At 41.0% G+C, this 16,654-nt stretch overlaps 1 protein-coding gene across 5 annotated transcripts in view; it reads right to left on the bottom strand.

The window, feature by feature from the left end:
• emsy (EMSY transcriptional repressor, BRCA2 interacting) overlaps positions 1 to 15,846 on the bottom strand; it is a 32,076-nt gene extending 16,230 nt beyond the window's left edge. For 3 of the 5 annotated variants that reach the window (XM_071205397.1, XM_071205400.1, XM_071205398.1), the window contains exons 1-14: positions 15,635 to 15,846; positions 14,119 to 14,227; positions 13,413 to 13,512; positions 13,252 to 13,326; positions 12,865 to 13,040; positions 12,620 to 12,775; positions 11,112 to 11,371; positions 8,943 to 9,168; positions 8,209 to 8,421; positions 6,164 to 6,313; positions 4,627 to 4,800; positions 3,544 to 3,680; positions 3,097 to 3,135; positions 2,192 to 2,355 (exon numbers count right to left, since the gene is read on the bottom strand). In XM_071205397.1, coding sequence (XP_071061498.1) covers positions 2,192 to 2,355; positions 3,097 to 3,135; positions 3,544 to 3,680; positions 4,627 to 4,800; positions 6,164 to 6,313; positions 8,209 to 8,421; positions 8,943 to 9,168; positions 11,112 to 11,371; positions 12,620 to 12,775; positions 12,865 to 13,040; positions 13,252 to 13,326; positions 13,413 to 13,512; positions 14,119 to 14,224 — 1,976 coding nt within the window. In that variant the 5' untranslated portion in view covers positions 14,225 to 14,227; positions 15,635 to 15,846. Of the gene's footprint in view, positions 1 to 2,190; positions 2,356 to 3,096; positions 3,136 to 3,543; positions 3,681 to 4,626; positions 4,801 to 6,163; positions 6,314 to 8,208; positions 8,422 to 8,942; positions 9,169 to 11,111; positions 11,372 to 12,619; positions 12,776 to 12,864; positions 13,041 to 13,251; positions 13,327 to 13,412; positions 13,513 to 14,118; positions 14,228 to 15,634 lie in introns of all 5 variants that reach the window. The other 2 variants (XM_034099115.1, XM_071205399.1) reach the window with 2 other exon arrangements.
• Between the last annotated feature and the right edge of the window lie 808 nt (positions 15,847 to 16,654).

Here is a 16,654-nt window from a genome sequence, read left to right as displayed (position 1 = left end):
AATGTATGCCAACATGTATGGCATATGGCTGTCTAACAGAAGTTAAATCCATTTCTCACTTATTCTGACAATGTACTTAACCCCAAATAAAAGAACCCAATAAAAAGAGTTGTTAAATAATAGTGAAGTCACGTTGTAATAACTAACTCATCTCTCTCTCGTTTTCTTTTTGAGCTTTGCTAAAAGCCACTGTGTCAAATGTCCATCTTGTGTTGCCGTCCGGAGTTGTCCAATATGGCGGACCATCTCGCACATGCGCAGTACAGATCGGGCAGGGGGACGGATCGGGTAGTGACACCCGTTAGCCGGAACTACCCCTAGTGGAGCCGGAACCACCCCTAGTGGAAACGCAACAAAAAACGGGCCGGGTTTGGCACGGCACGCTTACACCGTGCCATGCGCTGCAGTGGAACTGCGCCATAACAGAACAGAAGAGCAGTTTTAATTGTAAGAAAATCCCCAAAATACGACAAAGGTTTCTTTCTCATTGCTCATTTGAGTTCCTCAGAGAAGTAGACTTTTCTGGGTTATGCATTCAGTCATGTGGATATAAGAAGATATGTTCTATCTAGAGAAGTGTGACCTAGTTATTAAAGCAAACATGAGTTTAAAGAGAAGAGAGGAATCCCCGACAGAGGGCTGCTTTCACTCTGAAATGTCCCCTTCCTCTCTTTACTTCCTCTCCGGGACAGAAATTAGTTTTAAATGAAATGTTATCAATGAGCCACACCGTCTGATGCTAGGTCAAACAGCTGCTCTGTCTGCAGTCACAAGATCATGTTTCTGACCCATCAGATTAAATGTTATTCCTTAATTGAGTTTCTCTGTCGACAAGGGAGCAAGCTGTAAACACAACGTTGCAAAACAGGTAGTGTACAGTCAATAATACGAGATTTTTGGCTTTAAAAGACAGCTACAAATTGATTAAAGTTGGAAATAAACTGAGGGGCATTCCGACATGGCCAGAAAAAATAATCGCGATGATAAGAAATACATTTTAGGACTGTTGAAGGATGGAAAAGTTAGACAAAGCCTGAAACGATGTCATTAATCCTATTATGATAGTTTGTATTGCACATTTTACGTCTTTTTTCTTTAGTATATTCTATGTTGCAATGTTGGAGGAGCCCGTGGTAATACATGACCACAACTACGATGTAGCTTTGGTGCACATGACCACAACTCCTTTACATATTGACTGGAGGGTACAGACGTTATACTTGTGGTAACTTGATGTCAGTCTGTCGGTCATATGAATATCCACTTTTTGGGCAGTACATGATATCACATGTTACTTGTTAGACGCTTTTATCTAAAGCGACTTACATACTCAGTACTGTGGGCAATCCCCACAGGAGCAATTTGAGGTGAAGTGTCTCAGGGACACAACGACATGCTGACTGCAGTGGGGTTTGAACCTGTGACCCCCAACACCAAGGCTCTATCCACTGCGCCACATGCCTCCTTGATGTGAGTCATATGATAACCTCATTGGCCTGTGGTTAACCAGGATCAAATAATAAAGCCAACATTTTATTTAGAGCCGTAAAACCACTAAGAGTGTAAAGTTTACTAAGTGGAATTTATAAATATTCCAGAGCTGTAGATATTTTGAAAAACTGTAATAATGATTTGGGCAGGGGCGTGTTTTAAAAAAATTTAAATAAAGAGAATTCAAAAAGAGTACAAAAAGTAGAATAAATGTTAATAAACAAAGAAAAACATTTGATTAGATTAGGGGTTCCCAGCCTTTTCGAACTCAGGGCCCACTTAAGAATCTAAAAACAATACGGAGGCTAAATAAAGTTCCGATTGGTCAATTCAGAACATGTGACAAGTTGTTAATCCAGTAGAACAGACCGCTGTCAAGGACTGTGATGACCGTTGCTAAGGACTGTAATGACCGTTGCTAAGGAGGATCAAGAAAGAGAAAGGAAAGGAGGTTCAAATAAAAATAAATCTTAATAATGAAAATGTTTCCACACAAATCATAATGTTTTGCAAATTATTTGGCGGCCCACTTACAATGCGTTTGGATTCGATCAAATAACTTGAGCATGGACCGTTTTTTTAAATAAATCAAGAGTATATCAATCGAATACATTTGTGAAAACTAAGATTGTTTTTTTAAATGGTTGCTAAAATGAATTGAACATTGGTCGTTTTTCATAAATCCCGGCGGTGCCTCACCTGGGTCTTGCCCTGCTGCCCGTACACGATCTTGGTCGGGATGATCTTGGTGGTGCTGCCCTGCGAGCCGGCGCCGAGGCCTTTGGGCTGCGTGACGATCATCTTGGTGATGGGTCTGGAGGCCGTGATGATTGCTGGTTTTGATCCCTGAACCGCCTGAAGACCCTTCTCGCCCCAAGGCACACAGATTATTACAACTGATCCAGATACACACAGCAGCATGGGAGGAAACACAGAAATATATAAAAGAATAATATCTACATCAATAAAGTATGTGGTACAAAGTCACTATATCATTTTAAGACATAATAATCCTGATTTAAAGTTAAAATATCTACATTCTGTCAGTACCTTGCTAGCTGTTTCCCCCGTTTACAGTGTTTGTGCTAAGCTAACGGAATCTGGACGTAGCTTCATATTTAACATACACACTTCTGCTTCTGCGACGAAATAATTTCCCAAATTGGGATCAATAAAGTATCTATCTATGTATGTATGTATGTATGTATGTATGTATGTATGTATGTATGTATGTATCCATCTATGTATCTATCTATGTATCTATGTATGTATGTATGTATGTATGTATGTATGTATGTATCTATGTATCAATGTATCTATCCATCTATATATGTATGTATGTATGTATGTATGTATGTATGTATGTGTGTGTGTGTGTGTGTGTGTGTGTGTGTGTGTGTGTATCTATCTATCTATCTATCTATCTATCTATCTATCTATCTATCTATCTAGCATCTATCTAAAATCTTAGTCCCCACCACAATATTTCCACAAATGTCCAACCCTTCCTCTAAAGAACATAATAACAAAATATAACTGTATTTAACACACTTTAGAAAATCTTGAATTGTAGAAATGTAAAGTAATAAAATGATTTAAAAGGACCTTAATGTAGGATGTGAAGTTTTCTAACTTTGGCGACACCTAGTGGTTGTATCAAGAAAGACAGCGTCACAACAGTGAAATACAAGGGGCGGGAATCAACACACAAACTGCACCAAATTGTATTAAAAAACGTGTTAAAACAAACATTTATGGCATCAGAATAATTAGAAAGATTATTAATTATTAACAAGCATTTTCACTATTAATTAATTGACTATTTTTCCAAATAATGGACCTATTGTTAAGTTCACAGAGAGCCCATGGCGGTAGTTTGTCCGACTAAACAGAGAAATCACGACAAAGTAAGATATGCACATTTGAGAAGCTAACAAGAGAATAATCGCCCTTTTTTGCAATATTACACATAAACAGTCAATACTTATGGCTGTCTTTGGGGACATTACTGATTTTCAATAAACTAAAATCAGACGGTAGTGTATAACTGACCCCAGCATTGAGCAGTGTGGTGACCACGTTCTTCCCCGGCAGTCCCTGGATCGTCGCTCCTTTTCCCGTCGTTTTCTGAACCACGATGACGTTCGGCTTGGAGGACATCGGGATGGTGGTGATCTTAGTCGTCGTGCCTGTTGTAGAGGGAAGGAGATTTAAGGAATGAATGTTTTAAAACAGGGAGAAGGCACAAAGCAATACTTTCCATTGACTAAAAACATTTTTACTCATGTGAAATGTTATATTTGCGGTTGTCTTTTAATTTAGTTGGCTTTAAGTCTTTAAGAAAGAAAAACAAATCATTTTGACTGCATTTAAAAGACTGTTTGCTAAATGGGAGGCATGCAGCTGCAGCTCCGCGGATTTCTCAGCCTGAGACGGCGGGACGCGGCGAGACTGGGAGTCTGTGTGAGCACACACACAGACTCCCAGCCAGGCTGCGGGTGTGTGTGTGTGTGCGTGCTCGGGCTGGGTTTCGCTGTATCTCGCTGACCAGGAAACCACACCAGTAAGCCAGCTCACACTGTCCGCTCCTCGCAGCAGCGAGCCGCGCAACGTCCCGCCAACACGGCACCCAGACCCCACGCAGCATTCTCATCCGTTTGTCATTACTGGTGCCATTTCCTGGTTGCTAACAAACGCCATGGTAACACATAAACACACATCAGAGCACAGTGGGCTCATAGGGAGGGGGGGGGCAGGAGCTCCAACAAGCCGTGTGGGACAGAGAGTGAATACACAGACTATACAGAGATGCTGTGAGAAACCAATGTGAGTTTGGAACATTGAACAATGTAAATCTATTTTAGTATATCTCAACAATGGAATTATGATCAGTAGAAATGGCCATGACGTGGGACCTTTAAATGTAAAAAATTATATTAATTTAATCTTTTTATTTCTCTTAATTGATTTTAAACACATTCAGTGAACAAATTAAACAAATCAGATGGTTAAATATCATATAAATATCATGACAAGGGAGCCAACTCAAAAAAGATCTGACATTGAAGCTTCATTTGAAAACCTCTCAAAGAAGCTGAATGTAAAAAATAAAGACATTTGCTTTCAATCTCTCACCGGAGACCATGTTGCTGCTGATGATCTTCCCGCCCAGCGTTGCCAGGGATTTGGGAACCACGGTGATGATGCTGCCGCTGGTCGTCTTCACGTAGGTCGTCCCGCCGCTGGAGGCCGAGATCCGGGCTCCGAGGCTGGGGTTCACCGTGGGCCGCGTGTAGGTGGCCTGGGTCGCTGCACACACACACACACACATATGGTGTTTAATAACCAGTGCTGTGTATACAACCTCAGTACTTGTCTGTTTTATGTCCTATATATATTCATGTTGCACTGTTGGAGGAGCCTGTGTTAAGATTTTCATTTCCATATCTACAGTCAGAGGTGGGAAGTAGTGGAGTACAAATACTTTGTTACTGCATTTAAGTACATTGTTCTGGTATCAGTACTTTACTCCACTACTTATTTTTCTGACGACTTTTTACTTTTACATGTTGAACTCAAATACCTGTACTTTCTACTTCTTACATGTTGAACTCAAATACCTGTACTTTCTACTTCTTACATGTTGAACTCAAATACCTGTTCTTTCTACTTCTTACATGTTGAACCCAAATACCTGTACTTTCTACTTCTTACATGTTGAACACAAATACCTGTACTTTATACTTCTTACATGTTGAACACAAATACCTGTACTTTCTACTTCTTACATGTTGAACTCAAATACCTGTACTTTCTACTTCTTACATGTTGAACCCAAATACCTGTACTTTCTACTTCTTACATGTTGAACACAAATACCTGTACTTTCTACTTCTTACATGTTGAACCCAAATACCTGTACTTTCTACTTCTTACATGTTGAACCCAAATACCTGTACTTTCTACTTCTCACATGTTGAACACAAATACCTGTACTTTCTACTTCTTACACGTTGAACCCAAATACCTGTACTTTCTACTTCTTACATGTTGAACACAAATACCTGTACTTTCTACTTCTTACATGTTGAACCCAAATACCTGTACTTTCTACTTCTTACATGTTGAACACAAATACCTGTACTTTCTACTTCTTACACGTTGAACCCAAATACCTGTACTTTCTACTTCTTACATGTTGAACACAAATACCTGTACTTTCTACTTCTTACACGTTGAACCCAAATACCTGTACTTTCTACTTCTTACATGTTGAACACAAATACCTGTACTTTCTACTTCTTACATGTTGAACACAAATACCTGTACTTTCTACTTCTTACATGTTGTCATGTTGCCGTTGTTCAGCATGGAAACATTCATTAGCTAACAATGACATTATTGTTCTATTAATATAAAGGGAGGTCAGGTACTCTTCAAAACAGCTGCTAGTTATGGGTACTTTTTACTGAAGTACATTTCAAATATTTTACTTTTACTTGAGTAAAGAAGTTTAGTCAGTACTTCTACTTTTACCAGAGTATTTTTAAACACGAGTACCTGTACTTCTACTCGAGTAAAGGATGTGTGTACTTTTGCCATCTCTGTACACTGTAGCTAATGTGCACACAACACGAATAAAGCCTTGAATCTACAGGTGGGCTTCCCTCACCTGTGGACTGAGTGACCAGTTTGGTGGTCATGATGGCGCCGTTGCTACTGACGACCATGATGGGGGAGGAGCTGCTGCTGGACAGAGCCACGGAGGACGGCTTGGGGAGGATCTTACTGGGCTGCACCTGCTGGGTGATGATCTTCACACCTGTAAATGATTGACACAGTGATTCAGTAAATAGAAAAACACAACACACGTATAAGCTGCAACAAAAGCACACACAAAGGACACGTCCATCTTCTCCACCTGCAGCTGGACAGACAGCTTACTAACACATTAACAGTCTGTCCTTTTAACCGTTAAAATAATCCTACCATTAAAATGATAGACTGTTAATTTACGTGTAAGTGGTTAAACTTATAAAATCTGCAAGGGATCAAATACTTATTTCCTCCACTGTATATTCAACCTAATATTTAATAATCCATTCCTTGCATAATTAATGTATATAATATCCTGCTTTAAATTTTGTTACTGTAAATGTGTATTTCCGCATGTATATTTTTTACTTTTTTAATGCTATTTTATTTCTATTTGAGATGTTTCCATTTTGGATTGTTTAATTCTAGTCTTTTAAATGTGTTCTTATGTACAATGCCTTGCCTTTTTATGCTGCTGAAACGCAAAAATGTCCCAAATTGGGATCATAAAGTACTTCTTATCATATAACACGAATATAACACACTTATATGCTGCAACAAAATCACACAATAAATAATATCCACAGTCAGTGAGAGCAGCACTTCCTCACACAATGCCCAACGTTTGAACCTGTACGGAAACAATTCCTCCCAAAACTCAATCGTAAGCATCCTCAAATATTTAAAAAACTAAATGAAAAACTAAAAATATTAAAGAGTTGCATTCTTGCAGTATGAACGCATCGGACTAGTGATGTGTCGGTCGCGAACGAGCCGATTCTTTTGAACGGCCCTTTGGTTCGAACGAGGGGAACCGGGTCGTACCAAAGAGCCGTTCTTGTTATCGTTCAATCGTGGGTCCGCACTCACTGCCTGCCAAAATCCACTCGCCTTTTAAAGAGCTTGATTTGTTCCCCAAACGTATTCTGTGAAGACCCGCCCCTACTCTGATTGGTAGGTTTCAGCACGAGGAGTGAGGTGGGGTGGGTCTTAACGGAATACGCGAGAGGGAGAAGTCATAACAAGTGGGACAGGACAGGTAGACGACGTGTTTTCGCGAAACCGCAGCAGCACCTGGATGCACTTCAACCAACACCCAGGCGGTGGTAAAGCGCACCATTTGTAAAGGCAACTTAAAGCAGGGTCAACAAATAATCTCCATCGCCACTTAGAAACACAGTATCTAATATTAAGAGTTGCGTGAATTTCATTCAAGGCAACTTTATTTACTGAACACACACAGAGGGTAAATTCAAAGTGCATCCACTGACATGAAGGACATGGATATGGCGCCACCTTGTGTCATGTTTACAATGCAGATTACTGACATTAGGTCTGGCAATACAGTCAATCATTATCCTGGGGATTATTTCGCAGATAAACCTATTCATTAAATAACTATTAAACTATTAAATAACGGCTCTTTGAAGCCATAAGATCCGACTCCCTTCAAAGAGCCATATTTCCCATCACTACATCGGACTGACCTGCTACACTAGGTCTCACATCTCACATCTTATATATATATATATATAATGCCAGAAACTGACCATGATCAAATTCGAAAATCGGACAGCCCTGGCGAATATTAATCGATTATTCGCCGAAAAGAGAATAAAAAGAAAAACATAAATAATAATAAAAAATATATAAATAAAATCGAATTAAAAAAAAAACGAGTATTCGAAAAATCGAATAATCGCTGGCATCCTTAATATATATTTTATTTTGAATGAATTAAATGGATCTGTGTTCCTTGTAAAGAAAAAAATCTTAGCAGTTTGTTTTTATGTATATATTTGTGTATAGATGTTGCAATTATACAGAGCTTTAGCAATACTATATGTAACTATGGTCAAGCTAATAAAGCTATTGAATTGAGAGGGTGGTGTGCAGACTGACCGGACTCCTGCTTGATCTGGATGGTGGGCTTGCAGCCCGGCGAGGAGCTGGAGGTCTGCGTGACGCTGCAGACCCCCAGAGAGGAGCCCTGCTGCAGCGGCTTGGGGGAATGCTGCTTGGGGAACTGAGCCAGGATCTGAGCCGGGGAGCCCAACATCGTCTTGGGGGAGGGGAGTCGAGTGGAGGTCACCTTCACTCCGCCTGAAGAGGCACCTGCGGCAGAAAACACAGAACTTGTAGTCTAATGCTGCATGCTGGGAGGAAACGGGGAGGAAACGTCACTCAAAAAGAGCAAAGTATGTCAACGTTAACAGGAAAGCATATTTTGTTCAAAATAAAAGGCATTTTGATTAGTTTATAATCGTTTCTGTGGTAAGATATAACATTTTCTTGTGATTGAGGATAAACCAAGTATAATACATACTAAAAATGCCATAAATGTGATGGTTGCAGCCTCCAGAAATTGAGAGTGTGTCATCTTACATTATGGTAAACAGAATATATAACAATAATTAAAAAAAAGGGCTTTATTTAGGGCTCTGTGAAAAAGATAATGTTAGCACAAAGACTGTAAATGGAGGGAAACGGTAGTAATAATAATAATAATAATAAATGACACTTATATAGCGCTTTTCTAAAAACTCAAGGACGCTTTTACAGAGATCAAGTTAGCCTTGCGCTGTCCAAATGTAGACGTAACACATTTGTTGTGTAGTTGCAGAAGAAGGACCTACATGTTGTTGACATCACCACGGAGGGCGTGCAGGTGCTCACGGTGGTCACGGCCACGTTGCTGGAGGAGGCGTGTGCGCTGGCTGGAAACACCACCGTCTGTTTCTGCGAGGGCGCCGTCAGCATGGTGGTGGACACCAGCTTGGAGAGAGCGGCGTTGTGAGCGTGAGACTTGGACAGGATGTTGGGCACGAAGTTGGAGCTGGGAGAAGTCGTCACGATGATCACCTGAGGGAGAAGAAGGGAGAGATGTAGAGAGATGAGGGAACTATTTATACCTCAAATCTTAATCATTAGTGTTTTTCCCAGATTCAAGGCTTTATTGCTGCAGTGTAGATTTGACAAACTGAAGTCACAGGCTCCTCCAACAGCGCAACATGAATATATATATCGGACATAGGGAGGGGTACCGAGCCCCGATATTAAACGGGCCCTGGGGCTGAATTATTAACATTTGGCAACAGAGCCTTCAGTGTCGCAGCCCCCACCCTCTGGAATTCTCTGCCCTCTGCAATCAGGAATGCAGACACTCTGGACACCTTTAAAAAACACCTCAAACACCATCTGTTCACTCAGGCCTTCGGCCTCAACTAAATTATAGTCACTTATTTCCTGCTATTGCTCTGTATGTCTATTATTACCTTTTGTTTTGTTACTTCTCACTGTAAAGCGTCCTTGGGTTTCGTGAAAGGCGCTATATAAATTTAAATTATTATTATTATTATTAAAGACCGTGGTACCGTTAAGCTCCGCCGTTATCGGTCTTTTTATCGGTACTGGAGACATTTAAAACATATGTCGTATGTATTATTGCTACACAAACATTATATTGCAGTTTTAGTTTCGCCAACTCCGGTTCTAATACGGAAGAAGACTGCAAAATGCTTCTATGATTATTTTTAGTATTTTCGATCTTCCAATCCAGACGAGAGATTTCTCTCCCCGTCTGTCTGTCTGTCCGTACACACACGTGTACGGACACACACACACACACACACACACACACACACACACACACACACAACACACACACACACACACACACACACACACACACACACACACACACACACACACACACACACACCACACACACACACACACACACACACACACACACACACACACACACACACACACACACACACACACACGGAGGAGAGAGGAGATGGCGGAGAGAGTGCTCCGAGGTGTGGTTAAACTTTATCGAAGAAGACGAAGTAAGCTAGGTAGCCAATATAAGGCTTAGTCATCTTGCCAAATAGTGAGCCCACATTTATCTGTACTGCTAAGTCTTATATTGGCTAGCTAGCTTACTTCGTCATCAGCCAGCATCCTTGGTATCTGTTGCTCACTGACTTGATTCCCCCCCTCCCCCTTCCATCTTGATGTTTCTTGGCATCTCTTATGACCATTTATTTACGAGTTACTAACATGTATAGCTGCCAACAGGGAGCCTTGTTGTGGAAACAAATCATCATTTATTAATGAGTTACAAACATTTCTAATAAGGCTTAGCAGTACAGATAAATGTGGGCTCACTATTTGGCAAGATGACCAAGCCTCATGTTTGCTACTTAGAGAGAATCTACAGTGGACAACAGATACCAAGGATGCTGGCTGATGAAGGAGACGAAGTAAGCTAGGTAGCCAATATAACGGAGCTTACACAGGGCGGTGTGCGTTGAAGCTTCAACGCTTCTGCCCATTCACTTTGAATGGGGGGACGTCACGCTTTGCCGAACTGCATTGTGGGAGCACAGCGGGCGGAGCTACAGGATTTCTGCTTCACACACGTTGCATACCGCTATTTTATTGTCTTTTTTGGACACCTTAAAATACTACCAGACCGGTGAAGCCATTTTGGCGAGCCTGTTTTGCCGCACACAGAGAAAAGTGTCAAGTATTTTACGTCATAATTTTCCGTCATGCTCTCGCGATCTGCATTTTTAGAGAGCACCGATCGATCGGCAGAGAGTGAGTATCGGCCGTTATCGATCTGAGCATCCCTAGCAAGAATAAAGTTCCATCTTATCTTATCTCTTATCTCACCTCAGTTATACCGTAGCTCCTAAAATACGTGTGTGAAGCCAAAGAAAATACAGGTCTTATCCTCACTTGACATCAGAGCAGCCTTTTTTGAAACATAAGTAAACACAAAGGTTCCCCACCTTCTGCGTGGTGGTGTTGGTGGTCTGGATGGTGGGCTTGGTGAAGGTGATCTTGACGGGGGACAGGTGGGGGGGCAGCGAGTTGGCGATGCTCTGCATGATGTTGCTCATCTTGGGGCTGCCGCTCACCGGCACCGTGATGCTCTTGGACACCGGGGGGGACATTTTGGACACTTCCTTCAGCATCACCGGAGACGAGCTGGACGAGTTGGTCCGCCGGCGCTTTCGAGGCTTCTCTTCTTCGTCCGAACAACTCACACCTGGGAGGGAAACGGGAGGAGGTTACATCTAGGAAGTACGCATTTCTTTCGTGCGATTATTGATTCCTCTGCTGATTATTTTCTTAATTAATTGTCTCGCCATTAAAATATCAGAAGAAATAGGGGGAATCATGTCAAAGCCTTGTTTTGAATTTTAATACACTGCTGTTTAACCCTTGTGTTGTGTTCGAAAGCTGTTACCGTTCATGGTGTCTCTCAGTCCAAAACACACACAAACAATGACTATCATCCAATATTGTTTGAACTACATCATAACTAACTTATAACGCATTCATAACCGCACAATCCTGTTGTAATTTAATGCTATGGTCCAAAACACATATTCAGGTTCAAGTGTTAGTGCACATATTCTTTGAGAAAGGCCGAGTTCCCGTGGGGGGAGGGGGGCAGAGGGAGGGGAGACCAGGTGCATGTTGCCAACAATTATTGTTACAGTGGATGAAGGGGTGGGGGAGGGGTGTCTAAAGTCAAAGATGGATCTTGATTGGGCCAAATTTGACCTCGAGTCACCCACAACAATTCTGCTGTGTCTCCCCAGACCCCAACACCAAATTATACCTTTATTTTTTGGAGACCTTCAGACTTGGCTAAAATGGTCAAAATCTGTTTTGTAGAGTTTATATAGCTGTTGTGGAGGATATCATGAAGCCTCGTTCCGATACAAAACACTAGAGCGTAGATATTATATATTTTTAACTTGAAACGGGTCAGGTGAGACCCGAACACAACATAAGGGTTAACATGCATTCCTACATTGGCACAGATTGAAACATTGTCAAATTGTATTATTTAATTTATTTTGAAGATTAAATCTCAGCCAGTATTTTGTTCTTCGGGAAACACTCGAATAAAGATGTGTTTCCGTCGAGGAATTAGGTCTGTGGTGTTTGTTCCTGACACCACAATACCATGGAAAACAGTAAATACGCTTGTAGCGCCCCCTTTAGGCTGAATGGAAAACCTACAAAATAAAATGCAGTCGAAAAATGTTTTGGGAGGAAAAGGAGACAAAACATTTGAGACTGGCTTTTTCTTAAAGAAACAAGGTGATATTATGGGGATTTTCTGACCGATTCAAAATGAATTGATGACTGAAAAAGACTCAAATGTCAGTTTTCAATTAAAAAGTAAAAATGTAGAAAGAAAGAACAGGATGAGGTCGAATAAATAAAAATGTTGTCATAAGACTTAAGCTAGATAAATAACCAAATAGCAGACAAATCTCACTCTTGACGTAGACCGTGCTCCCGCTGGGCAGCACCACCACGTTGGAGGAGGGGCTCGGGGGTCTGGGAGATTTCACCGCCGCTCCGATGGCTCCGCTGCTCGCTATGGCGCTGGTGGAGGTGCCCGTGGTGCTCGTGTAGGAGTAACATACGACCACTGCAGGAATGAAATACAACGGTTAATGTGGTGCAAGCTGATCTGATTTAAAACATGTTTCTTTGATTACAAAAGTGATGCTGGCCCACCTTCTTTGTTTCCTGTTTCCGCTGGCATCAGAAAGGAGGCGTTCTGATTGGCTGAGGCGCTGGCTACTGCGTTAGCGGTCACGGTAAAGGCTGTCTGTGGGACGAGCCGCGGCATCAGGGGAACGAGGCGACGTCCTTCGATCGACCACTCAGACGAGCTGTTAGGACCCGACATGCTGGAAAGAGATCGTGCAACATTAATAAAGCAGATATTGGCTTTTTAGAAATATAATTGACAGTTTGCAGCTGTGAGTGAGAGAAGCGGAATTTTGTTCACATTTGTCAAAATAAACTCATTTAAAAGCACAAAAATGTGACAAACAGGTAAATATTTTAAAGCACTGTATATGTTTATAATTCATTTTCAAATTAAAGTTATACACGTACTGATATGCGATGGTGGTGAGGCGCTCATCGTTGACAGCTCTGCGGACTTCTGCACGATGGCGCTCTGTGGAGATACTGGGAAAACGGTGCAGCACATTTTAAATAAAGCAACGTTTTTTTCTCACATTTATCAAGTTTTATTATGTTTTTGAAACAATTACCCGAGGATTTTAGTGAGTTCTCCCAGCAGATCCTTCTTGTCCTTGGTCAGGTCTCCCTGGGCTCGCAGGGCGCTGATCACCCCGGCATACGCCTCCAGCTCTGGGGACACAAATAACTCAAATATGTATTTCTTGGCCTGATAAAACATTTTTCTCAGGCATCTTCGAAACAAATATAATATTTTAGCTTGTATCAAAACAAAGCTTCAAAGGGGATGCACATAAAAAGCAAAGAATATAGAACCTAAAATAGAAACACATAAAACACAGCTATACGAAGAATAAAAATACTAAAACACAAATAAGCAAACACAAAAAACAGCAGAATAAATGGAATAAAAACTAGAATCAGATTAAATCTGGGAAGGCAGTACTAAACAAGTATGTATAAGCTTTGATTTTTCACGAGATATGTTAAGATTTGTATATATATATATTTTTGAGTGTGTGTGTGTGAGAGAGAGAGAGAGAGAGAGAGAGAGAGAGAGAGAGAGAGAGAGAGAGAGAGAGAGAGAGAGAGAGAGAGAGAGAGAGCGAGAGAGAGAGAGAGAGAGTGTGTGTGTGTGTGTGTGTGTGGTGTGTGTGTGTGTGTGTGTGTGTGTGTGTGTGTGTGTGTGTGTGTGTGTGTGTGTGTGTGTGTGTGTGTGCGCACTGCCTTTTCACAGTGAGAGCGCTCTAGTTTTTCTTCTGTATGGCATGACCTTACCGAGTTTACGGAGAATTCTCTTGCACTCGTCCCTGCCCAGGTCCAGGATGGTGGGCCACACCACCGGCATGGTCCCAGTCAGCACCGGCTTCTCCAGCTGAATCATGGGCTAAGAGGAGAGTAAATACAAAATAAAACGTGATTAGATAACCTTTATAATAACCATAGCATATAACCAAGGATAAGAGACAGACAGCCAGCGCTTCCGCCAGGGGGGGCGTCTTGCCGTAATTTGACGCCCTTATTCAGCTCGGAACGGCCTGAACTCGAGCCGAGGGCGCCCAAAAAAATTTATAATTTGAAAGAAGATCGAGAGTTTTTATCGCTTGAAATGACGGAAAGGAAAAAGGACAAGGACATCCCTCTGTTGGAGGGGCAAAGGAGTCTGGTGGGATTCTTTTCGCCGCCAGCAAAGCGTGTGCCTGCAACGGGAAAAAACAAAACACCGCCGCATCTTCCAAGGACCGTGCCAGGAGGGGTGTCCCTGTCGGCAGGGAGACGTAAAGAGATAGTACAAGGGATGGCGCAATTCAAAATGGTGTGTGTGTGTGCATACGTAAAGAGATAGTATCTATAAGGGATGGCTCAATTCAAAATTCAACGTCACCCACCGCCCCCTCCCGCTCTCGGGGTGGACGCGCTCTCAGCCCTGGTCTGGCGGAAACACTGCAGACAGCTATTGAACATCATTATGTAGGGTTATGTAAAGTATGATTTTAGAGTATTGGACATTTATGAAATGAGTTAAGAAAAACACTGCTCCTGTGCAGATGTGGCTAAAGAAATATGACCTTAATAATTACTTTTGGGCGTTTAACTTTAAAACAAAAGTCTGACTGATAAGTTAATTATCTTTCGTTTACAATTACTGAATCTTGTGTGAAATTAGCTCAGTGTGAGCAACATTTTGAGACGGTTCCTTTGTGCATTTTAATTACATGTTTAAAGATACGGTTTCATCCGTTGCAGACTTAAATTGCTCTGTGTAACAAGACTATTTCTTAAGTGGTGAAATATCTTCAAGTATCTTATAAATAAATAATAGCCACATAAAAAGGGACAATATAACTCACAAGTCTCCATTTATTGCATTAAAGTCTTAGCTGTCTAACTGTTTACACTGAGCAGCACCGCCCACCTCAGGGCATCCAGCAACACAGGCCAAACACACACAAACTGAGATTATATTTAAGTTAAATGCAGCTGAGAAAGGAATTTATTAACAAAATGGAGAGGGGTTGATAATTAAGAATTATTATTTTCACCAGTTTCCTCCATGTAGCAGACAAAGAAGCAGTTAGCTGCTCATATTATGGGTCAAATGATGTCAACACAACAGAAAACGGGACACATACTGGCTCTACACTATCATCAAATTGTCTCATGCACAAATATACAATGATGCCCAATACGTTTGTCAAATTTTCACAGAAAACGGTGGAAGATATTGGCATTTAATTTCAGTTTTTGACGCGCTATGAAAACCGTTGCAATGGATGTCAGCATGTTAGCTTACCTTCCGTTAGCAGAACGACTTCAAGGCCTTTATAATCCCGAAATCCAAACAAACATGACTGATAATGAGACTTTTAGCTAAATTACAACATCGAGCAGTTATTCTGCAATATATTGAGACAATAAAACAAGAGCTAAACGGATTAAATGTCCTGATTTAGCCAAATATGTTGCTTTGTTTACGTTGTTTTCAGCCGCTGGCCTGTGGGTGGATGAATTTCTTCTTCGATGGTATTTACTGGCGGAGTAAAATCCAACGGTAAGGGTGTATAGCGCCACCTACTGTACCGGAGTGTTTAAACATCATGACTTTATAAATACGCTTATTAAGAATATTAAACATGTTTCGTTTAAATATTAACATTAAGATGCAGAGAAATCTCAATTCATGCATTAAAGTGTTTTTCGAAATAATTCGGATACATTTGTTTACACTACATAGGCCTACAGTATACACCGATATACATCACACATGCTTCACATTGTTTACACCTGTGAGGGTGTCACTAGTCAGTATATGTTGTACTTTATATGTAAACACATGACAATCCCAAGTTATAATGAAATACCAAGAGTAATATACTCAATTTGCATTATGTCCCACTGGTTTATATAGGCTAAAAAGACATGTTTGCATTATAATTGTCTATACATTAATCACTTCAGATGGTGGGGTTAATAACAGTTATACTGCTGGAAGGTCTAACAGGTGAACATATCATGATTTAGTAGTAGGTATAATAGACTCTGCAAAGTAGCTGTAACAAATGTAAGGGACTAAAAAGTACAATATCTCCCATTGCAATATCGTGAAGAACAAGTAGCATAACAATAAAATACTCAAACAAAGTACAAGCACCTTGAAACTGTGCTTAACAAATGTACGTACAATGTTTATCTGTGATTTAAAGTAAAGTAAAACCACAAAATCGCTTTTTAAATCTCATAGTTTCGCAAAGTACGAGGAGCTCCTGAACGCATCGGGATGGAAGGTGGGTTTTTTCTCCTCTTTTTTGACTCT

The sequence above is a fragment of the Pseudochaenichthys georgianus genome, chromosome 14 (genome assembly GCF_902827115.2).
Source record: "Pseudochaenichthys georgianus chromosome 14, fPseGeo1.2, whole genome shotgun sequence".
Taxonomy (NCBI): Eukaryota; Metazoa; Chordata; class Actinopteri; order Perciformes; family Channichthyidae; genus Pseudochaenichthys; species Pseudochaenichthys georgianus.
The sequence above is the reverse complement of the archived record's forward strand: the minus strand, read 5'-3'. Positions and strand labels throughout refer to the sequence as shown.